The 24,105-nt window shown below is 36.8% G+C and overlaps 1 protein-coding gene across 7 annotated transcripts in view; it reads right to left on the bottom strand.

Annotated features, from left to right (window-relative positions):
• Positions 1-24,105, bottom strand: part of CDKAL1 (CDK5 regulatory subunit associated protein 1 like 1) — a 721,376-nt gene that overhangs the window by 535,326 nt on the left and 161,945 nt on the right. For all 7 annotated transcript variants that reach the window (XR_004313468.1, XM_032462575.1, XM_014557197.2 and 4 more), the window contains one exon: positions 15,748-15,796. Coding sequence is in view for 6 of the 7 variants with exons in the window: in XM_032462575.1 (XP_032318466.1) it covers positions 15,748-15,796 (49 nt within the window). In the remaining variant the exon portion in view is untranslated. The remainder of the gene's footprint in view (positions 1-15,747; positions 15,797-24,105) is intronic.

Raw genomic sequence — 24,105 nt, 5'->3', positions numbered from 1 at the left:
TGTGCTTTGCAACTCCAGATCTCCTACGGATTCTTTTTTAATAATTTCTGTCTTTTTGTGATTCTGTATTCAAGTCACTGTCACCATCCTTTCCTTACATGCTTCTGACATGGTTTCACTTAGTTCTTTGAAGTCTTTGTCTGCTAAACCAACAATTCTGGCAACTCACAATCTATCCTGCTTTTTTTCCCCAAAATATGGTTATACTCAGTTTCTTTGTATGTATCACAATATTTCACTTGAATACTGGAAATTTTAGGTAATATATTATAGAAACTCTCAATTCAGGTTTATCCCCCAAAGGTTACTGCTGTCTTTGTTTAGTACTTACCTGGCTAAATCTATTAAATCTATGTCTGTGTCTATTAAGTCTAAGCCTGTCCACAATGAATAGTCATTGATCTCCCTTTTGAGTTTGTCTTTTTTCCCTCCCAAGCATAACTTCCCAGCAGTCAATTATGCATCTGAATAGCTTTTTGTTAAGCCAGGGACTTAAACACCTTAAGCCAGTAAGATTCCTACTGTGTGCTGATGGATCTATTTTTGAACTGAGAGCATCCAAGGTTAGGGCCTTTTCAAGTCTGCCCCATCTTTTACTTTCTCCTGGGCTTGCTCAGGTCCTCCCACCTTCTCAGGATGTGCGTGCAGCCTCTAGCAGGCGAGTAAGTGCAGGTGGCCTGGGCCCACTCCAGTCCCTGCTGTGCATGTGCACAACCTCCAGGCAACATACAGTTTTCAAAGACTTATCAAGCATCCTCTCTCTGACTAACCTTCCAGAAGTCCTGCTAAATCTGTTGCTGGTCTGGCTGTCTATTACTTGTGCCAAAAAAGCCTACAACTTCAAGTGGGTTGAGCCAGAGACACTCCAGCTCCTACTCTCCCAACCCACCACTCCTGGTCACTTGCCATAAAAATCTCCACGTTAACTAACAATTCTCCAAATCAAATGAGCCTCCATGGGAGCAGCGGTGAGGCCACCGCGTCTCACAGCCTGCCTCTACCCTGGTTGAACAACCTTGCCCACAGAGCTGAGGAAGGAAAATGGGAGTAGCCCCAGGCACAAACACCACAACTCACACTGTTCTCACCCAAAGCTCAGCTATTTTCACAAATAAACACTTCTCAGTTTGCTGACTGCTTTTAGTCAATTTCCAGAGTGCCAGGATGACTGGTTTTTGACCATCTGTCCAGCTTTATTGTTGCCTGCGAGGAGATTTGTTGACCTTCTCACACAACTGTACCCCAAGCAAGTCAAAACCCACTTTTTAAAAGCAATTATTTAAAATAACTTCAAATACCTACTTAGTAGAGATTTAAGATTCTAAGCAATCATATGTATGTTTCATCACCCTTCATTTCACAGAGATACATTGGTTAAACATCTCCTGTACAGACAGCTTTTCAGGACCAAGAGTAACAAAACCATCAGTCATAGCCTTTTTGCACTAATCGCTTTAATAAGAGACTTTAAGTACTTCATTCATTCTGAAAATTCTTGCTCTGATGGAGAAACATAGCTAGACCAAAGCAAGCATTTGGCATACCAGATTTCACAGATTTTCGAGATAAGCTGAACTCCTCCATCACAAGTCCAGTTAATGAAGAGGTGAGCAAGATTGTCATGATAACATAACTGTTCTCTAAGAGATGCCAAAAGTTCAGTAATGACTGCGCAAAGGCATGCTATTTTCATACTAGCCTGAGACAAATTTCATTATATCCTGCTGAGACTTCAGTAATATGCAGCCTGTACTAATAACATCTGATAAATTATTCATCTTCACCATCTACATGCAAATAAAGGAACGTATCTCTGCCCGATGATATAATGAGTTATTTTCCAATCCAATGATTCATTAAAGGGAGGCAGGGCAGACCTAACAATAGTCTGGTTTTTTTAATTGAAAAAATGTACTACACTAAAAACAATATAGGAAGTAACAGAAAAGTCTCTCATTATATCTGGCCAAAGATAAAAGGAAGGAAATTCAACCACATAACAACTATTTTTTTAAAAAGCAGACTAGCAGAATAAAACTTTTGTTATATACCATCTCTTTTAAAAACCCTTTTACAAACAAAATTGCTGCTTTGAATTAACCCCTTAAATCTATGGACCATGGAATAAAAACATTTACTCCAAATCATTACCCATTATGTATGCAGTTATCAGTATTATGACCATCTAAAACCAATTGCTATTTGACCGAATAAAGAATAAAACTGAAGGAGATGTCTTAAAGAAGGTACGTCTTTGGGAGGAAAAGGAGAAGAAATGAGGACTCAGGAACAGGATATAAGCTGAGGGCAACATGTGAAAGGGAAAAAGAAAAACTCTGTAGCTGATTTATACTGAAAATGAACATGCTCTACTTATGAAGGGACCAAGAAGCAAGGAGCACCATTAGACACTAACACACCACTTCTCTGTTCAGCCCCCTCAGGTAGCCACTGATGCCTTGTGCTGCAATGGAAAAACAATGGCTGCTCAACGAGGGCCTATTTATTTTGTGACAGTGCAAACTTCATCACCCCGTGTGGCTAGACTGAAGAGAAAAGGAGGAAGAAATTAGGACAACAGAGTTGGAAAGAAAAGAAGACTGAAAATACCAGTTTTTACATCATTTCAATCCCATGGAATAAGAAATTAAAGGAGGAAGTAACAAAAGGAACAGATGGGAACGACAATGCTTCGTGTGACCAGATCAACTGGTAATAACATGAGACCACTGAGAAGACGGCAACAAAGACGTTAGTGATTGAAATAGAGATATGTGATTTTAATACAAGGCCGAAAAAATAAGAGTGCTCTATTCATAGAACGGGACGTAATCAAATGTTCTACATCCAAGATCTTTTATCTTTCCCATTTTCAATGTAAATTCACATTTCATCTCCTCTAAATAATGGTCAAATATGTCTCAGTGGGTTTCTTAACCATCTTTAATAAACATCTTTCTACGTTGTTACAAGTGTCACATAAAATTCAGTCCTGTTAAAACCAAATTTAATTTTAAGCCTGAGGCTTTCAGCAGTTATTTATAAATCAGTTACAAACCCCTGACTCCGTGCTGGTTTTTACATGTGTTCTAATCCACTAAAGAATGTTACTAACCATTTTATTAGCTAAAATTACTGTATATTACAAAATATTGAACCAAAAGCTAGTTTGCTTTATATAGTTCACTATTATATGCACATTTGTGAATTCACAATACTGAACAACCTCTATGGAAAAAGGCATGTTTTTATACAATAATTGCTATATTCATTGAATCAATATTCAATGTTGTTTATGATCTTTAAGAGCAAAAATCTTTTCCAAATCCCACAGTGCCAATTGTGTTGAATATTATTTGAGCTGAGGAAAAACATCCCACCCAAACATTATAGAAAGCCTAGTCTGTCAACATGTCAGAAAGCCAATTAGAATGGTCATTCACAAGCAAAAAGAACCAACCTCTGGAATATAAGCATATACGTATATATTTTTTAAATTGTATGTATATATAAATTGGGTGACGAAAAAAGGCCCACCTACAAAATATATATTAATTAAATTATATGTCTACATAGAAACCAATCCTTCCCCCTCTGGTTCTCAAAGCTAAAATGGGTTGTACAAATTAGCTTTAGAATATCATGACACATTACAGAAGCAACAGTAATTCAGCAACTTGGACGCCAATTGTTTATTTCTCTTCCCTTTAATTTCTTTTTCTTCTAAAGGCTCTATAAACAGCCAGACCGTCCTTCAATACTTCATTCATCCCACGTAATTTTAAAGGCCATTCACTACTTCCTTAATATGTGACCACCCACCTCCACCACCACCAGAGGCCTCAGGCCAAGGTTTTTTTTTCCATCTCTTACTAACTGCTCACTTCACACAAATTCAGTCCTATTAACAGACATTCACAAGACCTCAACTCTGGGTCGGCCTGCTGGAAAACTGCCTAGTAAAGCAATTCAACACGATACTGGGGGCAGAGGGTGAGAGAAGACTGGCAGAAAATTCAAGCAAAAAGAAAAAAAAAAGAAGAGTAAATTGCACTGCAGACATTAATTTTCACTTAAGTAAATTTAGTCACATCAATTTGAATACTGTTTCAGAACATTAGAAAGTGATGTTAATTTACTCAGTTTTTCTACAAAATGCTTGGAGTTGTTCCTTGACATATCCTTCACAGGCGTTTTAACTACTTAATTACAAAGAAAACCAAAAATTCAGCCAAGTTTCTCTCTACTCCATTCAATGGCATTCCTCATACACAGGTTCCTCTCAAGAAAGCAAGCATTCTCTAATACTCACTCGTAAGTAACTTCCCCTCTAAATATTTTCATTTTGAAAGAAGAAAGCAAATTAAAACAAAGAAGTTGGGTCAAATCAAAGAAGCAGCTGTGTCACATGCCTAGGTGGGAAAACTTTATGCGAAATCCTAGAACTGACTCAAAAAGACAAAATGACCACAATGCAAGCGTCAATTTTAGCTACTAAGATTTCAGCAAGTATGAAGAGTTCAAATGTTTATTGAACAATGACACCTAGAAAAAGATATTAAAGTAAGAGCAGAATGATAAGAATAAACTGTCCAAAAAGACAGAATTCAAGGTGTGAATCAAGATGTTGTAAGAACCTTCTAAGGTACTGAAGTTACCAGCAGGGCTTAGAGAGAAAGCTAAGATAAGGTCATACTACAAAATTTAAATCTCCCAAAAGTTTGAGGATTATTTAATAACAAAACTCTTGCTGAAATGACTATTACTCAATAAAACAAATGTTAAAAAAAAAAAACTCTTGCTGCACGATAAAAAGTATCTACACTATAATTAAAATGATCTGAAATGTATGCATGATCCAGAACTATAGAAGATAAAAGGATGAAAACACGTTGGAATGGAATGTTCTGAGGCAATTTTTTCTTCTATTTGCACAGCAGTATTGGTAATCATACTAAACAAAGAATACACATAAGGAATAATCCTCATAAGCAAGATGTCTTCTTACATTAATGGAGACACCTTCTGGAAGCCAATTACCAGAAACATTTAATTTTAGATTTAATTACATCTTTTGCAAGCAAATATACCTTTTATAATAGTAAGAGGAGATTTGTGTGGTGCCAACTTATTTTTCACAATCTAAATCAATTGTACACCCTACTATATATAAAATGAACAAAAAACAGGGACCTACTATAAAGCACAGGAAACTATATTCAATACCTTGTAATAATCAATAAAGGAAAAGATTCTGAAAACATATGTGTATACATATGTATATGTATAACTGAATCGCTTTGCTGTACACCTGAAACTAACACTGTAAATCAACTACAGTTCAATAAAAAGTAGTATTTTAAAATATCAAAGTGTACGTCAAAGCATTCAACAGTCAAAGCACTCCCCTGTCAGTAACTCCACATAAGAACTGACCCTTAAAAGAACTCAGTTCATTGGCTGTCTTGCTACAATAGGATCTCCTGAATTCTAAATTTCAGTAGCCTCAAGGCTTTAATGTTTCCACCAATAAAGCTACTCAGTGCTGCAGTGTCGGTAAGTAAAGCATCCATGGCAGCAGTGCAAGAGCTTAATCACCGCTCAGACTCCAAACTGTATTCCCAACATTAAACTGCACCAGGTGACGGAAGCAGAGATAACAGTCCTTACAATAGCTGGCATTCAAGCTCCCAGAAAATGAGAACAGTAAAATACAAGAACAAGGAACTTGTGAGTCACATTTAACTTTTAGAAACTGAAGCTCAAATTCCTACCTCCCATCATGAATGAATATGTCAAGTTCCTCCTGCTGTTATTCAAGTCATTATAAAGTGTGACAGAGGAGAGGTGGGAAGCAGAGAGAGATGGAGAGCTGTCCCATCTATAGATCTTAAAAATGCCTGTCTATCCATCTCCAAACAGAGGTACACACACCTGGGCTGTGGGCAGCAGAAAGGCAATCTAAAAGAGAAGTCAGGGAAGAGGGCATCTGGTGCTTATGTCCTGGCTTTAAATTCACACTCTTGCTCCTCCACCCCTTGTGACAGCCACTATCACTGCCCTTTATAGACATGGGGACAATGAAATAACTGTAGAAATGTAAAGAAAAAGAAGATGTACATTTTATATCACAACACAATACAACAATGCAAATGCGTAACTCAAAAGTTCCAACATCCTATAGATGAGCTTAAAAAATGAAGTATGTATGAAATATTATTTTATCAATATTTAAATACAACATAATGACTCTCCAAATACACCCCCACACACACACACAAAATCTATTCTGTCTTGAGTTACCACACTGATTTAAAGAGATTTAAGGTGTTGAGGAAAACAAACTTGTGAACAAACCACTGGGATGAAGTGTCAGAGATGGTCTGATTAGTGTTTCTAGGGACAGTGGGACACCATGAGAGAGTGGTCAACTTTCCCAGAAAAAATGAGGAAAGGCTTCAAAGAGAGGTGACACTACAGTGTGGGAGGCTGAGCAAGATACAATTTATGAACACGACAATCTAGATTTCACCGGACACTTGGACACAATACTACTAACACAGCAAGCATAGTTCTTTGCTACAATTCCTGCTTGCTGGTCATTTTCCACTTCTTAAAACCGCTTATCGTTAAAACCAGATTCCACTGAAAAGATTTTATTAGCACAGGGAAATATATACAAGATCTTGTGGTAGCTCACAGCGAAAAAAAATGTGACAATGAATATATGTATGTTCATGTATAACTGAAAAACTGTGCTCTACACTGGAATTTGACACAACATTGTAAACTGACTATAACTCAATTTAAAAAAAAAAAAAGATTTGACCTCAAGGAGGCCCACTGTGGGAAAAAAAAAAAAAAACCACACCTTCAAAATCAAATGTTTCTAAACATAGTTTATGAGGTGGAAATTATGTGAGCTTGAGATGCCTTCTTATTCTCATCAAAAGGCTGGTCAAATACTATTTTTAAAACTTGATTTTAAGAAGTTATAATTAATGCTGAATATGAAATGTTAAAGACTCAAAGTTATCTACACTGAAATCTTCCCTGTTACAGCTTCAGTGCTTACCTGGCCTAAACACAAAACTAGAATTTAAAAACCCAGGGATATCCTGGAAAAACTATGGATTTTCTTGACCTAATCATGACAGTAAAAACCTGTATAAAGTCTGTTTCACTTCAAAACCTTCCAAAATTACCCTTAAAAAACACACAACATTCTCTGCAGAATCTCTTTAGCTTTGTATTGGTTAAATTACCTTTTTACTGGTTTGCTTATGGTTAAGGAACACTTTTACTCACTCCTTTCCTAAATTAAGCACTAGTATAGCACAGTAAGACTAAAATATTCTTTCAGAATTTTTAAAAATAAAACAAATCTTTATTAACAACTTACAAAGAATTTTTTTTTTCCTGTGGGCACGAAATAAAACAGGAAGTAAAACTGAGAAGGAGGAGAGGGAGAAAGAGATGCAGGAGGAAACAAGAAATGTGCAGGAAGAAAATGTGTAAGTCAGGATATTTCATATTTCAGGGAACTAGAAATGGGTGAGCCGTGACCTTAGTCAACAGGCACGGGGGATGGAGGTAACAATACAGGGTCTCACTTTCTTACTTCCCTGCATTCAAGGTAAGCAGCTTAACAGCAAGCAAAGAACTTGAGATTAGAAGACTAGGTTTCAAATTACAGGGCATGGCTGCCTAGCTGTGTAATCAGCAATGCCAGGGTTCCTGCGGAGTACAAATGAATTAATGTACACGAAAGGGTAAGCTACGAAGAGCGAGACAAGTTAATTACAGATGCTACTATAATTAATGCAACTGTAATCCTATCAAGACCTATAGTGCTAATGAAGTTTCTCAAAGCAAGATGGCAAGGAGATTTTTTAAACTTTCCAACACTCCAAGTTAAAGTCAGATCCCATTTATTTTTAAACCTCTGGAGGGCTAGGAAATAGGTCACAAATAATTGCATTGATAATGGTAATCAGATTTGCGAATGATTTTTTAAATATATAAGGTAAAGTAGATTCAAGGTCACCCCTATTAAATTACTCACTTGCATTCTGCTCCAATTTCTCGAACATGAGGGAGGAGAAAGAAGGTGTAAGCAGTGTCCCAGGATGATCCTGGGTAAGTCTAAGCACCTGGAGAGCCGTGGCTGTGTTACCACCCCCAGGACATACGAGTGATACGATCCGTACTGCTGTAACAGGGGCTCACAATGCAGTGATTCTAGGTGAGGGGCCACATGGCAGAATCTCCAACCCCCAGGGTCTGGTAAACCACCCTGCCATTTCCCCACCCTGGCTAGGAATCCTCTCCCAGCAAACACCCTTGAGAATCACTGCCCCCCAGCAATCTCAGTCACCAACCAAGACGAAAACTGCCTGTCTCAAGCACGCTCCAGGGTAAAAATGAAAATTGCTTCAGAGAAGCACCAAATTCTTATGCAACACTGGGAAGTACGCTGCCTATCAAATCAGCACCCAGGGCAGCATTACCACGGGGTGGAGTAAAGGCAAAGGAGTCTGAGAACTGTGCTTTATTCAAGACCCTCCTCACTGGAGAATACAGAGACGTATGAAGGAAAACTGCATGGTATGTCACCAACATCTTCAACTTCATTTTGTAAGTAGGGAGGCACCAAGAAAGAAAAAGTAAAATCTGGCACATGGAGATTAGGGTGTTGAGAAAAAACTAGTCACATTATAATAACTTTTGCTAGAGATCACTGTCCAAAATGTCAACATCTCATTCTAATGACAGGCTCTGAAACTCACTTTTATTTTGCAGATTCCAACACTCCTAGAATTTCAGAGCTGAAAGGACCTTCCATGTCATACAATTCACAAACCAGGAAACGGAAAATCAGTGAGGTTGGGTGGGTTGTTAAACATGACAGTCAGCAGTAGAACCAAGTAGTATTTCAACACAGCTCCCCATATATCTCAGTCCACGATTTTTACCCATCACAGTCAGCCTTCTGTGCAGCTTAAAGAAATGGTACACTTGAATTTTCAGAGTAACCATAAAGGTTTAATGTGTTAGAAACCATCTTTTATAAAGACATTTCAATTACTATTCCTTTATTACTCAATAAAATGTACACTTCATTATAAAACGGTAGTACTGATAAACTTCTACTTTTAAAAATCCATCCATCTTTGATATCCTAACTGGAGATTCTGCAAATGAGTTTCCCCCACCCTCAAAGTAAGAAGTGTATGAAATTCGTATTTATTCTCCAAGTCTCAGAAGTAACTGCTACATATCTGCTGCATTCTTTGTAGAGTGCTACAGAATGAACTTGTAAAAGACACGCATCTCAGAACGTTAAGATACAAAGCTTTAGTATCAACTGAGCATTCTTTCAGCGTATCAACTGCTAACAACATTAGGTTTTCTAAGGAAAGGTCAATGGCAACACCTAACAAATGACATCCTACAAGTCGTTTAAGTAAATTCTTCAAATAGTCAACATTTTCAAGAAAAAGAGAAAATCAGATTTAAATTTCTCATCTAGTTACATCTGAGCCATCAAATTGCTCTATGTTGCTAGTTTTTTCACTTGGCTGTGATATAATTTAGGATTTTACTGGCAATAATGTATTTGCATTTCAGTATTTTTTTCAAAAATGATCATAATTTTTATGCCTATTTTATTTTGCTATTGCAATTTTAGATAGTACACTCCTAACAGGACCTGGTTTCCACTTTATTTTTAAGGAACCCAACTATAAAGTACTCAAGAACCCACTATTTTTATTGAACTCAGCTATAAAGTACTAAAGAAGAATTATCCATACAATACAATTTACTATTGTGTTAAATAAGAATAGCTGAACTGAAAATACCACAATCAACCTACAACTTCATCCTCTATTTTAAAAATGTAACAAAGCTGCTAAGATTATTTTCTCTAAGTTTATAGTCCCAACTATTCTCACTACATTTTACTAAACAAAAATAGTAGATTCTTTAAATGAAGAGGAAAACTCTTCCAGATATATAATAAAACACATAGATGCATGCAGAGTATAACAGCACTGAACCACATGCCAATTCTCTAAGAAGAAAGTTACAAGAAAGGAAGAACTTAAGCATACTGAAGTCTTTAAAAAATTCTACTTTCATGTTTCCTACGAGAGCCTCAAAACAAGATTAATTGCTCCATGTGGCATTTTTTACTAAATAAATCCTATTAGAGTGCATAGAAACTAGAATCTTGTATCTGAAGAGTATCAAAAACCTGAAATAAAATTATTAATATATAGACATGATTAATGTTTAAACCCGATAGACTGTTTTAACAGTAACAATTTTCACAGAAGTCTAGACTACAAGAATGCACTTTTAGAGAACTCAACAATACTTATAGTCTCACTTGCGTGCCATCTGTCAAGGCAATATCAAATCAAGATTTGCAAAGAATTAACATGCAAGCCCAATTTTCACAGTGGGCAAGTCCTCATTAATATTCAAACAAGGAAGGATGGGGCTACTTTACCAAACAGATCAGTGGGATCACTAACACAGGGCTAGGTCGTGAGAGGTTCAGACTTAAGTAATTTCCTTTCCTTGTTCTGAACAATCAAATCCAGTGAACCACTGTAACAGTGTTGTGTGAAAACTACAACTGGATCATCAACCTAACAAACTATTCAGCACTATGCACCCTCCCCACTTCTACCCAGGAACAACAACAAAAAAATCAAAATTGATGAAATACCCAAGTCTTCATATCAGTAAATTCCATTAATAATAAAAGGTGGTTGCAAACCGTAAGATAACACATCTTTGAACAGAAAAGGAAATGTAAGTGCTGAACACACAAAAGCAGTGTAATTAAATTTCAAACAAACTAAAACATGTAACACAATTCTGAAGCCAACACAGCAGAATTCACCTGGGAACACACTTCAGCACTTATCTGAGTTTTCAAAGCTTTGAGACAGAAAAATATTAGACAAACTTAAAGTTACTTAACATGACTATTTACAATATTTAAAGAATACTCTTTCAAGAGCATCTATTGGCTATTTTGTGGCAAATAAATTAATACCAGGACTGCTGAGCATTTCTGTGGCTAGAAACAGGAATGATAATTTAGCTAATAAAGTTACAAAATTATAGAAATACAGACAAGACATGACACAGTGGTTTGTCTAATAAACAGTCCTTTGCAACTGTAATTCCAAACCAGCCATTACAGACTAAATTGATGTGAAAAACCAACTTAAAGTCACATGGTAGAACTTTGCTATATGGGATCATGAAGAACTCTGTTCTCATTTCTAAGGCTATTATGATTTGAAAAATGCTATCTGGAAGAGATACAATGAATAAAAAGAAAGTTGTTCTAGAAATAATGTATATAAAAAGTACAGGGGACATGTAAAGCTAGAGGACTACGGTTATTTGGAGGAACCAGAGGGAGAAGACAGGAAAGGGGACTGAACAGGGCATAAAGTGCCACATTTAAGAAGGTGGCAACATGCAGTGTTTACCAAACTGTCATCCCGTATTAATCCGGTACATAAACTTAAAACAGGCTCATTGTAAAAAGCTAAATAACAGCAATAAATTTCTGGCCCGTTTAGTTATGGGAAAGCAGAAGTTATCACTGCTCTACACTAGTGAGACTGGGAAGCGTTTCCAATGTGTAAAACCAATGCATAACTTTTTCCATGATATTTAGACCACAGTAACAGGTAAAGATTACAGATGATGAGAGGACGTGTAAGAGCACCCTTTCAAACCATATTTTGAAAATCAATATAATTATTTTATTGAAAAGCAAATACTGAAAAAGCAGATGTGTTTCTGTGGTCCAACAGTGTCCAGGTGAACAATGCTACATATCTAAGCTCTATTCACTTACTTATTAAGTTCGGAAACATCCTCAAGTAAATCACTACTGGACTTCGTAGGGAGGTCACTAAAGTCATTAACACTAATAAAACCACACTTGATACAGTTGCGCCTCACAGTCTCAATTTATAGAGTTTATATTCTAAATTAGTATCAAATGCAAAGTACAATTCTGACAGAGTGAAGATTAATAGCAATGCATTAAATAACAAAGAGCTATTTGGTGAAGTATCTTGGGAATTTAGGTCAGCCTAATCCAAGATCACATCAATTACTGAGAAGTTAGGGGAAATGAAAAATCAATCGAACATGCAGATTGTACCATATTGGGAAAGCCTTGAATTAACAACACTGCAGGCATTTGGAATTAGACAAAATGAAATACCAGCTAACATATTAAAACAGCAGAGGCCTCCTTTATTAGAGACTGACTAGAGAAGAATAGGATTTAATAGCAAAAACATTTTTCTATTTTCAATACACAATGTAAGTAAGACCAACCATTGGTCTTACTTATCTGCTTAGACTGTCTTACAAAGACAAAAAAAAAATTTTAAGGTTTTTTTTGTTTGTTTAAAGGACTTCATGTACATATATCAGAATAAATAGCCCAATTTATATTCCCTTCAGAGATTTTACTTAGGACTAAAAAAAAAGGGGGGGGGTTAATGACCATAGAAACCAAGACTAAGGGATATATGAGTATTTTTAAAATAAAGAAATAACTGTAAAATCTTTCAACACTATACTTCTTTCCTTGGATTTAGTTACAAATCTTGAATTATCAAGATGATAAAAAAAAAATCCTAAAGTCATTATAATAGGGTCTCTCCTAAAAACAAATGCTATAAATGGATGGAATATTCAGGCCACTAGTGAAAGAATAAGAACTCATTCAGAAAAACTTAAATTTTCCATTTTGCTCCAACCAAGACAGATACAAATGGAATATGTTTTGATGGTTTTATTGTAAATTATACCAATGTTTTTATCATTTAAATGTTTTTATCACCAATATATCTTATTAATACATTACGTTACTTGGTATAACATAAGAATGCAAACAGGCTGCAGCAGAGGCTGTATGTCCAAGCCTCCTTCAAGGAAGACATATGAAGAAAGCCCAACAGGAATCAAATGTGGAAACAAGACAACGCAAAACCCTCTGGTCAGGCCATATTCCACCTGGCCCTTCTGGGCAGAACTTCTTCTCCATGGAGCATTTATCAATAAGGAACCCAGCAAAGCAGATGGCACACTGCATAATTGAAGAGATTTTAATAACGGGACTATTTACTGAAGTTTGGCAAGGTTAGGAAAACCAAGAGACAATGCAGTAGCCCCAGGCCAGCAACAAGGGGGTGCTGTTTCCACCCCAGGCTTGAAAAGGCAAAGGAGAGGAGCCTGGAGAAACAGAAGAATAGAGAGGGTCCCCTGACAGGAGCTGTGAGATTCAGGTTAGGGAAGCAACCCATTCAGGATGAGCAGGGAAACAGGGAGTGAGAGAGGGGAGTGAACCCTCCTATCTCACACTTCAGCCACACTTTCAACCTCTAACTGGAGAAATCCAACTAGGCGCCAGGTAGCAAGGATCCTACTGACGCAATCACACAGATCGGGGGGGGGGGGGGCCATGGACACACAGCAAGGTGGAGAAGGGTAGAGAATGGATCTGGGGGGGGGGGCAAACAGAACTTAGCCACTTCAGTGCAGTATCCTAAAATGAATGTAAAGCAAACTGCAAGTAATATACAAGGAACATCAAATAGTACAACTGGCTGGAGGAAAAGGTGTACATATGGAACTAACAGAAGAAAAAGTGAAAATGGTAGAATGAGCTGGAAGTCACAAATTAATCTGGTAAATAACAGGCAACGAGGGAAGGTACACATGCAGGAAAGTAAAATAATCCCAGAAAATGACAGCCATATATACACTGATTGAAAGGAGGGTCACTGATATAAAAGGTTAGTTATTTTATCCCAGCAGTCTAGGTATTAAGGAGGTAGTAAGAAATCAACATTCACATGAATTTCTGCCCAGTATATCCCAAGTATCTCAAAAGTCTTTTTCATTTAATCCTCTCCAATTTACACTGAGAAAACTGAGCCTCAGAAAAGTAATTTACTGAAAGACAACCAAGAAGCAGAGAAACAGTGTGGCCCTTGTGACACTTAACTAACTTCTATTAGCAACAGAAACAGGAAATGAAGAATGGAAGTTTCACTGACAGGCCCAGATCACCAGCAACTAGGAGATCTCAGATGAGTCACTTAACCCTCTCTTTGGTCAAAGTATGGGCATGTACCAAAATTACTTCTTCCATCTCTAAAATTATCTTGTTGTATTACTAAGACGCAATTTGTCAGCCTTCCCACCCTGAAACCAACTTCATCTTCAACTTGTCTCTTGCGGTAGACAGACTATCACAATTAAATCCGATTGCAGTCTCTCCAATAAATCTACTCAAGCAAAGCTCTTCAGTGAGAAGCTATCCCTAATTAACCCAAACTGGAGGTGACAGGCCTTTTGCGATATTGTGATATAATAAGAAATACATATTTGCTCACCATCCCCAGTTCCTGGTGCAGATCTCTCAAGTTCATAGTTTACATTATGGCTCACTTGTGTTGGTGTTGCACCTATGAAGTCATCATCATACCCACCATCACCTAGATTTTCTCCTGTATTGTCTTCACTGTCATTAATTTAAAAAAAATATTTAGTGGCCAGTATACATCTGGTACTCAAGACAGGAAACAACATCCCGAAGCAACCCTGAAGCTCTGCTTCAAGAAGCCCAACTGAACAAGCATTAAGGCAGAGTTGGAATTTGAATCCATGCAAACTAACCCCGATGCCTGTGCTCCTATGTTTGACACAACTTTTACACTATACCATGACTTCTCCGGTTGTTTGCATGTTTTATGTCACATAATTAGTTGTAGTTATCCTTTTTAAGTACTTTTAAAAGCAGTATTCAATTTTGATGCCTCTTCTATGTTGTTCATATTGTCAGTTTTGACTTGCACTAACAGAAGAAAAGTAGACTATAAATATTTAAAACTTAATACACAGAATTTAAAATGTTTCTTAATGACTTCACAGATTCTCATTTCAGATTCTTATTGAACACTAGTTAATGAAACAATTACAGCATAATTCTATGTTCTCCTATAATTATATTTTTTCTCATATAACTATCATGTTTTCTCACATAACCATCCATTTTCTCATAACTACAAAAATTATACATAGACGAGGCATCAAAATTGAATACTCCTTTTAAAAGTACTTAAAAAGGTTAAGTACAACTAATTATGTGATATAAAACATGCAAATAATGTCAGTTATATCTTAATAAAACTGCAAAAGAATGCAAATAAAATCATTTCCTTATTTTAAAGTTGACTAAACTCTGTCTTCCTGACCTGAGATTCAAATTAAATCTATTTTATACTAAAAAAAAAATTTTTTTTAATTTTTAAAGACTATGACTGTGGGAGGAGGGTATAACTCAGTGGTAAAGCTCGTGCTTAGCATGCACGAGGTCTTGGGTTCAATCCCCAGTACCTCCATTGAAATAAATAAATAAATAAACCTAATTACCTCTCCCCTGCAAAGAAAAAAATTTTTAATTAAATTAAAAAACAAAAAAAGACTATGATCTGATTTATATATAAGCTAACCAAATATATGCCTCCTACATTTGGACTGGTCAATGCACAAAGCAGTCAAGGACAAAATTTTATGATTTTGTCTAAAAATAACTTTAACAAAAACCCTTTACAAGTATTAACTAAGCAGTATTTTTATAATATAGTTCAAACAATATATACACATGCTTATTTCACTTTCCACAATTACCTTTAATTGTTTCCTCCACAACTTCTACCACTCGATCTATCTGTTGAACCTATAAAGAAAACAAAGTGTTAGACAAGCAATTTATATGGAGAAGAAACATTAATTTTTACGTATCCTTCTGCCTAAGTCAACATAACACATTTTTGAAGCGCACAAATGAAGGTTTTCTTTAATTAATGCATTTGGAGATAATATAAAAAATTCCGTATTAATGTTTTGTGTTACAATGAAGTATGAAATTATCAATCTCCTGTCCTCCAACTGTAATGAAGAAATCATATTACATTTAAATAAACTGCCTGGAGTTCTGTTAAGAAAGCCTATCAACATAAACACAACACATCTTGAGATATAAACTGAAGTTTCATTAAAATATGTTTCTTCACACAGAGCTTCAAGAAAAAAATGGCATAATATGACAACCCACACAAAGGACATGCTGGTATTAAGACGATCTACTCCAAATTTTCTGCTTTATTATTTTAACAGTGAAACCACCTTTAATGAATCTCTACCATGTGCTGGGTACTATGCTCAGGTCCATGGAATACAAAGTCAAATAACAGCGCCTGCCCTAGACACCAGTGACTAAGGGAGATTTCCCAGCATGCCATGCGAACACAGAGGAAAGGTAATAAAATAAGTGTGAGTAATCCAGGAGTGCTTTTCAGGGAACCAAAGGCAATTCCTGAGGGGTGAGCAGGATTAAGACAGGAGAAGCCCACTAAGCAGACTCAGCGTGGCTAGAGTTTAGAACGAAAATGAAAAAAGCAAAGATGTAACCCAAGAGGAAGAGAGCAAGGCAAGTACGAATAGGTCATAAGCTGATATCCCTTCTACTTTAAAAAATCTCCAAAATCAATATTGTTTTCAGAAATATAAAAAGGAGATAAAGAAACTCATAACATCGTCCACTTCTGCTCCCTCAGATGACATCACTCAGAATGGTCTGATGAGCAGACACCAAGATATTTTCCAGTGTTAAACATTTATACATAGTTCTGTTCTGTAGGGTTTTTCCATTACAAATTATGAGACAGACAGATGACATATAAGGTGGAGACCTGCTCCTTTGATTTTTGTTTCCTATATATTGTCTATACATTTAGGTCTACTTCTTTCATTTTACTAGCTGCCCAGTATCTCCTGTATAGATATAAAGCATTCATACATTCCCCTATTGATGGACATTTTTGTTATCCATAATCTTTCATTATTATACAACAATGCTGCAATGAACTCCACTGAGACAAGAACCTTTTTAAAATACTTTACTAAAAATGCAATGGCAAATCTCTTTGAAATATTCCTTTGGCCTCAGTGCCTTATAGGAAATAAGGGAAGACTTGTGAAAACATACGTGACTCCAGCACTGCCTGTCACCACTCCACCCAGCATGATGGTAGTAGTAACAATGATAATTACCGAGAAATTGTCAAAGCAAAGCAAATCTCAGAGAATGTTGGACCTTCAGTCCCAAATAAACCTGCTTAACTGGAGATGGATGTGTCTACCTGGAACTACTGGAACCATAAGGTTCTGGTTTTATTAAGAGAATCCACATGGCTTCCTGACAGAATGTATTCAAAGCCAGGATAATCCAGAGTTCAAAGAGGAAGAAGTAGCCAACAATGTCAAATGCTACAGAGATAACAAGCAACACAAAGACTAAAATGAAGATGCTTGATTTCGCAACAAGGGGATCGATGAACTCAGGATAAACACTTCAGTAGTAATGAATCACAAATAAGAAAATGGTGACAGCTGATACAGACATCTCTTACAAAAAGCCTGGGTCAAAAGAAGAGAGAGAGGACTCCTAGCAGCTTTAAAGCAGACAAAAACCCTGAGTATACATGTGTTAGTATACTTAATTCTTTCCTTCTTTCTTTTCTTTTTTAAAGTTTACATACTGAGGGGAGAAAGGCCTCAGAGAAAAAGGGAGTGGAGACAGAAGAAACAATTGATGGAGCTAGGTCCTTCAGGAGGTGAAGAGGGTAAGATCCACAACACAGGCAGAGACATAAGCCCAGAATGGGAAAGGGGCCAAGCCATCCTTCTAAAAGAAAGGGAAGCATGAAAACAGGTACGAGAAGTCTCATAGAAGTCAGAGAGGGTATTAAGTACATTTCCCATCTGTTGGCCTCAGTTTTCTCAGTGAAATAAGAAGCAAGTTCATCTACTATGAGTGAGAAAGCATGCTGTTAAGTAAGGAGAGAGTGGATGTTTAAGATACCTGTTAAAAGTTTAATAACTGTTAAAAGAAATGAAGACTAAAAATAGCCAAAAACTGCCAGACAGTACTGAGATTCCAGTAAAAATTAGATGCCATGAATTTTTAACAATGACTCCATAGATAGCCGTAATTTTTCTCAGGGCTCAGCAGTTCTTATGCATGAAACAAACCATTAAATAGATTGACCCCAATGTTTGTACATTCCATCATTCATTCATTCATTCAACATCTAACATGTGCCAGGAAGGTTCAAAAGGCTGGGGAAACAACACTAAGAGATTACTAGGATGGACCTGAAAGACATGGAAAAAAGGAAATGAACTATGCATTTTGGATAAGATGAAACTTTACGTAATGGGTTAAACAGAGAACGAAGCAGAGCCAGAAAGGAGAAATAAAGTGGCTGGGGGTTGGAGGAAGGAAAGGAAAAAGGAAGGTAGGGGGTGGGAAAGAGGGTGGGAGGATGGAGAAAGAAAAAGGAGAGAAGAGAACAAGAGATTACCATAGAGTACATATATAAGCATTTAGGATTTCTGAAGAATAGCAAGATCCCAGATCTAGTCATAAGAAATGTTGCTGAAACAGGATGAAGGTGATAACCACTGGAGTTGTAGAAGTAAGGAAGTAAGAGGTTAGAGTATAATACAGAGTCCATATTACATATGGATACTCAGACTGCCCATGATATTAAAAACATGGGTAGGATAAGGAAGGAAGAGTTGGTCAAATTTCCCAGTGAATGTAGGTGAACGACTAATGTATCAGTTGAGGTTAAAAGACAGAGAATAAAAGAAATACAATATGAGATAATTCAATGATAGAACGAAACCAAAAAGGCTTTCTTTTGCAGTTGGAGACGTAATAGTTCAAAGGGAATGCTGCACCCAAACTCGCAGCACATGGACTGAATAAGGAGCAGTATCCCTAGAGAAGAGTCAGGACAACATGTGGAAGGAGCAGTTATAAGGTTAAAAAGCTGAGGGCAGGCTAAAACTATAAAACTCTTAAAGGAAAACAGAGCCATAAATCTAGATCAACCTTGTAGAAGACAGTGGTTTCCTAATATTACTTCAAAAGCATGAGCAATGAAAGAAAAAAGGAAAGCTGAACACTACCAAGATTAAAACCTCTTGGTGTATCATAGGACACAAGCAACAAAAATACCAAGACAACATCAAAAATAAGAGAAAATTTTTGCAGATTATTTACCTGATGAGGGACCTGAATGGAGAATATATATATAAAGCACTCCTACACCTCAATAGAAAGCCAAATAAACCACTTGAAATTGGCATAAGATCTGAATAGACATTTCTCCAAGGAAGATATACAAATGGCCAATAAGCACATGAAAAGATGTTCAGCATCACTGCCAACCAAAGAATGCAAATCAAAACCACAATGGAGGAAATGAGGAGTTATTGTTTAATGTGCATAGCTTTTCAGTTTGAAAAGATATGAAAACGTGCTGGAGCTGAATGGTGGTGATGGTTGCACAGCAGTGTGAATGTACTTAATGCCACGAAACTACACACTTAACATTGGTTAAGACAGTAAATTTTATGTTATGTCTATTTCACCATAATGAGACACACTTCATACCCACTAGGATGGCTATAATCACAAGGACAGACAATAACCAGCATGCGCAAGGCTAAGGAGAAACTGGAACCCTTGTCACACACTGCTAGTGGGAATGCAATAAAATGATGCCACTGCTTTGGAAACCAGACTGGTAGATCCTCAAGTGGTTAAACCATGCGATTCAGCAAGTCCAATCCTAGGTAAACATCCAAGAAAAATGAAAACATATGTCCACACTAAAACTTGTACACTAATATTCACAGCATTATTCCTAATACCAAACGGTAGAAAGAACCCAAGTCCCATCTATTGGTGAACAGATAAACAAAAGGTGTTACATCCATGCAATGAAGTATCATTAAGCCATAAGGGGTAATGGCATATTGATCATGTTAAAACATTATGCTAAGAGAAAGCGAACTGAGAAAAGAAGAAAAATACTGTATGATTCCATGCATATGAAATAACCAGAACAGGGAAATCTTCAGAGACAAAGTAGATTAGTGACTGCCTATGGATGGGTAGTGAAAGAAATGAGCAGGACTGTGTTTCTTTTTGGAGTGATGAAAATATTCTAAAACTGATTGTGATTATGTCACATAACTCTGTGAATATGCTAAAAACCACTGAATTACACACTTTAAATGAGAGAATTGTATGGTGCTGGAATTACATCTCAAGTAAGCTGTTAATCTCCCCTCCCCACCCCCCCAAAAAAAGGTTGAAGGTGATCAAATGTTCTAATATCAAGGTCATGAAACTCAAGGAAAAACTGAGGAAACGTTCCACTTAAAGGAGATTTAAGAGAAGTGACAATTGAATGCAACTTTGGACCTGAGATTTTTCTTTTCCTATACAAGACATTATTGGAACAATTACCAAGATGTGGTTAAGACCTGCAGGCTAACTTATAGCATTTCACCAATGCTGATTTCCTGATTTTTATACTTGGACTATAGTGATGTAAGCGAATGTCCCTGGTTTTTAAATACATCGATATTTAGAAGTAAAGGGGCATCATGTTGACATCTTACTCTCAAAAGGATCAGAAAACAAATGTGTAAATATAAAAAAAGAATGATAAGCAAATGTGGTAAAATATTAACATCTGGGGAATCTGGGTAAATGGTACGTGTTAATTTTTATTTCTGCAACTTCTCCATGAGTGTGAAATTATGTCAAAATAAAGGTTTAAGTGTGTATGTGGGGGTGTGTGTTGAAGAGATTTTCTTTTACCCTAATAGCCACACAAAATTTACTTGAATGCATATAGCTGAAAACATATCCTCCAATTTTAGAAGAGTATTTGATTATCACATTTGCTTTTATGGCAGAAAATTATAGATGCTACCTACACCTGGTAAGTAACAGCTGGGTGTGAAGGAACCCTAGGACTTCAAAAGGAAGGCTCTACCAAACTTTAAGAAAAGGGGGGAAAAGCATTTGACTGCAAAAAAGTAGGGGAGAAGTTCATTAAATGCTCTAAAGAAAATATTGTGTCATTTCCATTTCTAGTTAGAAGGATACTGGAGGAAGTGGTGGGAGGAAAAAAAGCAGCACACAAGAGAAGACAGTGAAGAAAGGGAAGAGTCGGGGGAGGGGGAATGAAGTGGGAGAGTGGGGAGTTAGGAGGAAAAAGCACAGGTGGGAGGCAGGGGGAGAAGCCAAAACAATGCCGAGTGAGAACAAACTCAAGATTCACACACAGTAATGAAGAATACACTGAATTCATTCTAGGGAGAAGAGGAAAGCTGTTCTTAATTAATACTATAAATTGTAGCCCTGGATACACAAGAGCTTAGTCTCTGGCATATAATTCAAATAAAATAAATAAAACAGTATCTTGTGTCCTTCAGGCACTTAGTTATAAATATACAGGGGAAAAAAGACACGCAGTATGTTCTATTACTGACTCCATATGTTCTTGACAATGAAGAAAGGAGTTGGTGAATAAACAATTCATAAATAACATTAATGAGTCATTCTGCTGCAGAACTTTTAAAAGAAACCCATAAAAATATTTTATTCAGCTATTATGAACTACTCCAAATTTATAACTAAACATATATTGAAGAAACAAACCTATACGAAGTTACCTAAAGCAAATAAAAGACCTATTCTGAAGTTTCCTAATTGTTTAGAGCAGTGCTATCCAGAAATTTCTAGAATGAAAGAAATGTTTATATGCTGTGCTGTTCAACATGGGAGCCACTAGCCACGTGCAGTTACTACGTACTTGAAATGTGGCTGTGACTGAGGAACTGACTTAATTTTAATTAACTTAAATATTCACATGTGGCCACTGACAACCATACTGGAAAGAACACGTTTAAAGTATGGTTAAGACAGCCACCCAGTTTGTGGTGATTTGTTAAGGCAACCTTAGGAAACTGGTACACACCTCGAACACAATTTTGCCAACTAGACTGAAAAACAAAGCACAGTCAGGAAACAAGCTGAGACACCGTCCTGCAGTCCGAGGTTCTGCTTTCGTACACACTTGAAGTGTCTTTTTTTTCTGAACAACCAGCAATTAGATAAGTTAATGACTAGGAATAACTCAGGGATGGTTAACATTTCCTGAGCAATTCCTAGGCTCTGTCTAACGTGCCATACGCGCCATCACTTTTAATTCTCAACAACACTCCTACGCGTTAGATACTTTGTCCTTTCCTAGGCTGAGGGCACTAAGGCACAAGGATACCCTGCTAAATTCCTGCCAAGTGTTACTAGTGTATCTTACCTAGAATGGCACATTTGGTAAACTTCCCTCTTCCTAGCCACATAGAGGTCACTACTAAATGATCACAGAATGCTGTTGTCCACCTAAACCTGCACTTCCAAGTGACCCAGGCCACAACTATTCCCCCAAACCCTCCCCGACAAGTCACCACCGCCATGCACCCATTCACTTGACGACAACCTATTAAGCACCAACCAAGCACTATGATTATTGTAGGAATGGGGGATACAATGGTGAGAAGTACAAAATCTCTGCTTCGTGGGCCTTCCATTCTTACTGGGGGAGACAAACAACGGAAAATGTTCGTTTCCTATCATGACAGATGCTATAAAGAAAATAAAATCTGGGAGTAGCTGTAGGTAGAGAGGGCAATTTTGCTACAGGGGTCCAAGTAAACCTCTGAGCAGGTATCATTAATCCTGGGACCTGAACCCTAAGACAGAAGCATCAATGTGAACCTCCAGGGGGAAGAGTACATACAGGGGCTGAGAGACAGAGTGATGGAGAATGAGGGGCACAGTGGAAGGGGATGAGGTCAGATGATTAGGGGAGTAAGACTATGTGAGACCTTACAACTCATACTATGCATTTAGATTTTATTCTACCTGCAAAAGGAAGTCATTGGAGGGTTAGCAGAACATTTCATCAGCATCGCTCAGGCTAATTGTACTGAGAATATGCCAAGGCTACTCTTTAACCACACCTCTCTATTACTTGGCGTGAGTCTTCTTATACTTGAATGAAGCTGCATGTGGTTTTACTATCTCTTTATTTTATCCTAAAACACTTCAAAATTCAGGAGTAACAAAGATTAATACATTATAAATACACATAAACATTGATATATATATAGCAGAGCACTCTCATTAGCTCTCTTAATTTTGACTGTAAACAAGTAAACTAGGACAACCTGTCATTCTCATTCTAATTAAGAAATAACAAACCAAAACTTTAAAACCACCTAAAAACTCTATCAACCTTTAAAAGAAAAAAATATCTTTCTAGCTCTTCTAAGAACTGTATTATTAAAAGTCTTTTCTATCAAATGTATGTTCAAATTTTTCACTTTTACCATAATGGGAGTTTGACTCAATAACCAGCATTTGACAGGTTGAAGTTCAGGACTGACTTCTCTAAAGAAATATTTTTCTAAAAATTTTTCTTCAAGCTGTTAAGGAAAGTCCCTAACTCTATTAATGGTATTTGAAGAGAGAGTTCAATTTCCAAATCTCTTAAATTTGGGGAAGTCCAGAGCAGTCACTAGCTAACTCCACCGGAAGAAAGATTCCTTGAATTCATAAGCCCGTGCATGACAGGTCTGCTAATAAGTAACACAAAAGGGCATTTGATGCTACACGTGGCTTAACTTTTTCAACAAAAGCCTTCTCATCTGCCAGTACAGTTTCATCTTCTTTCATCTCTTCATTGAGAAAAACTCTTCCCCAATAGCAGAAATAGCCCTTTCATCAAAAGTTGTATGACAGCACATTCCGCGCACTACTAAAAGCATACTTTCTACCTGAATGGTACCAGTGAGTGATGAACACACAGTAAGAGATAAAAAGTACTAATTGAAAGATGAAGCCAGACTAGATGGATGCCAGCAAAATGAAGATCAGTACCAGGAACTTTCTCCTATTAAATTCAGTTAAAATACCTATAAAACTTTCAGTATGAGGGAGAAAAATCTTTAAGCAACAATAAGAAAACTCAGCATGGTAAATAAAGTTAATTACATACAGAAACATTGGGACATTCAAAAATTATAACCATATTAAATAATAGGACATATTAT

This window comes from Camelus ferus, chromosome 20 (genome assembly GCF_009834535.1).
Source record: "Camelus ferus isolate YT-003-E chromosome 20, BCGSAC_Cfer_1.0, whole genome shotgun sequence".
Taxonomy (NCBI): Eukaryota; Metazoa; Chordata; class Mammalia; order Artiodactyla; family Camelidae; genus Camelus; species Camelus ferus.
Note: the sequence above shows the minus strand (reverse complement) of the source record. Positions and strands in the feature narration are given on the sequence as shown.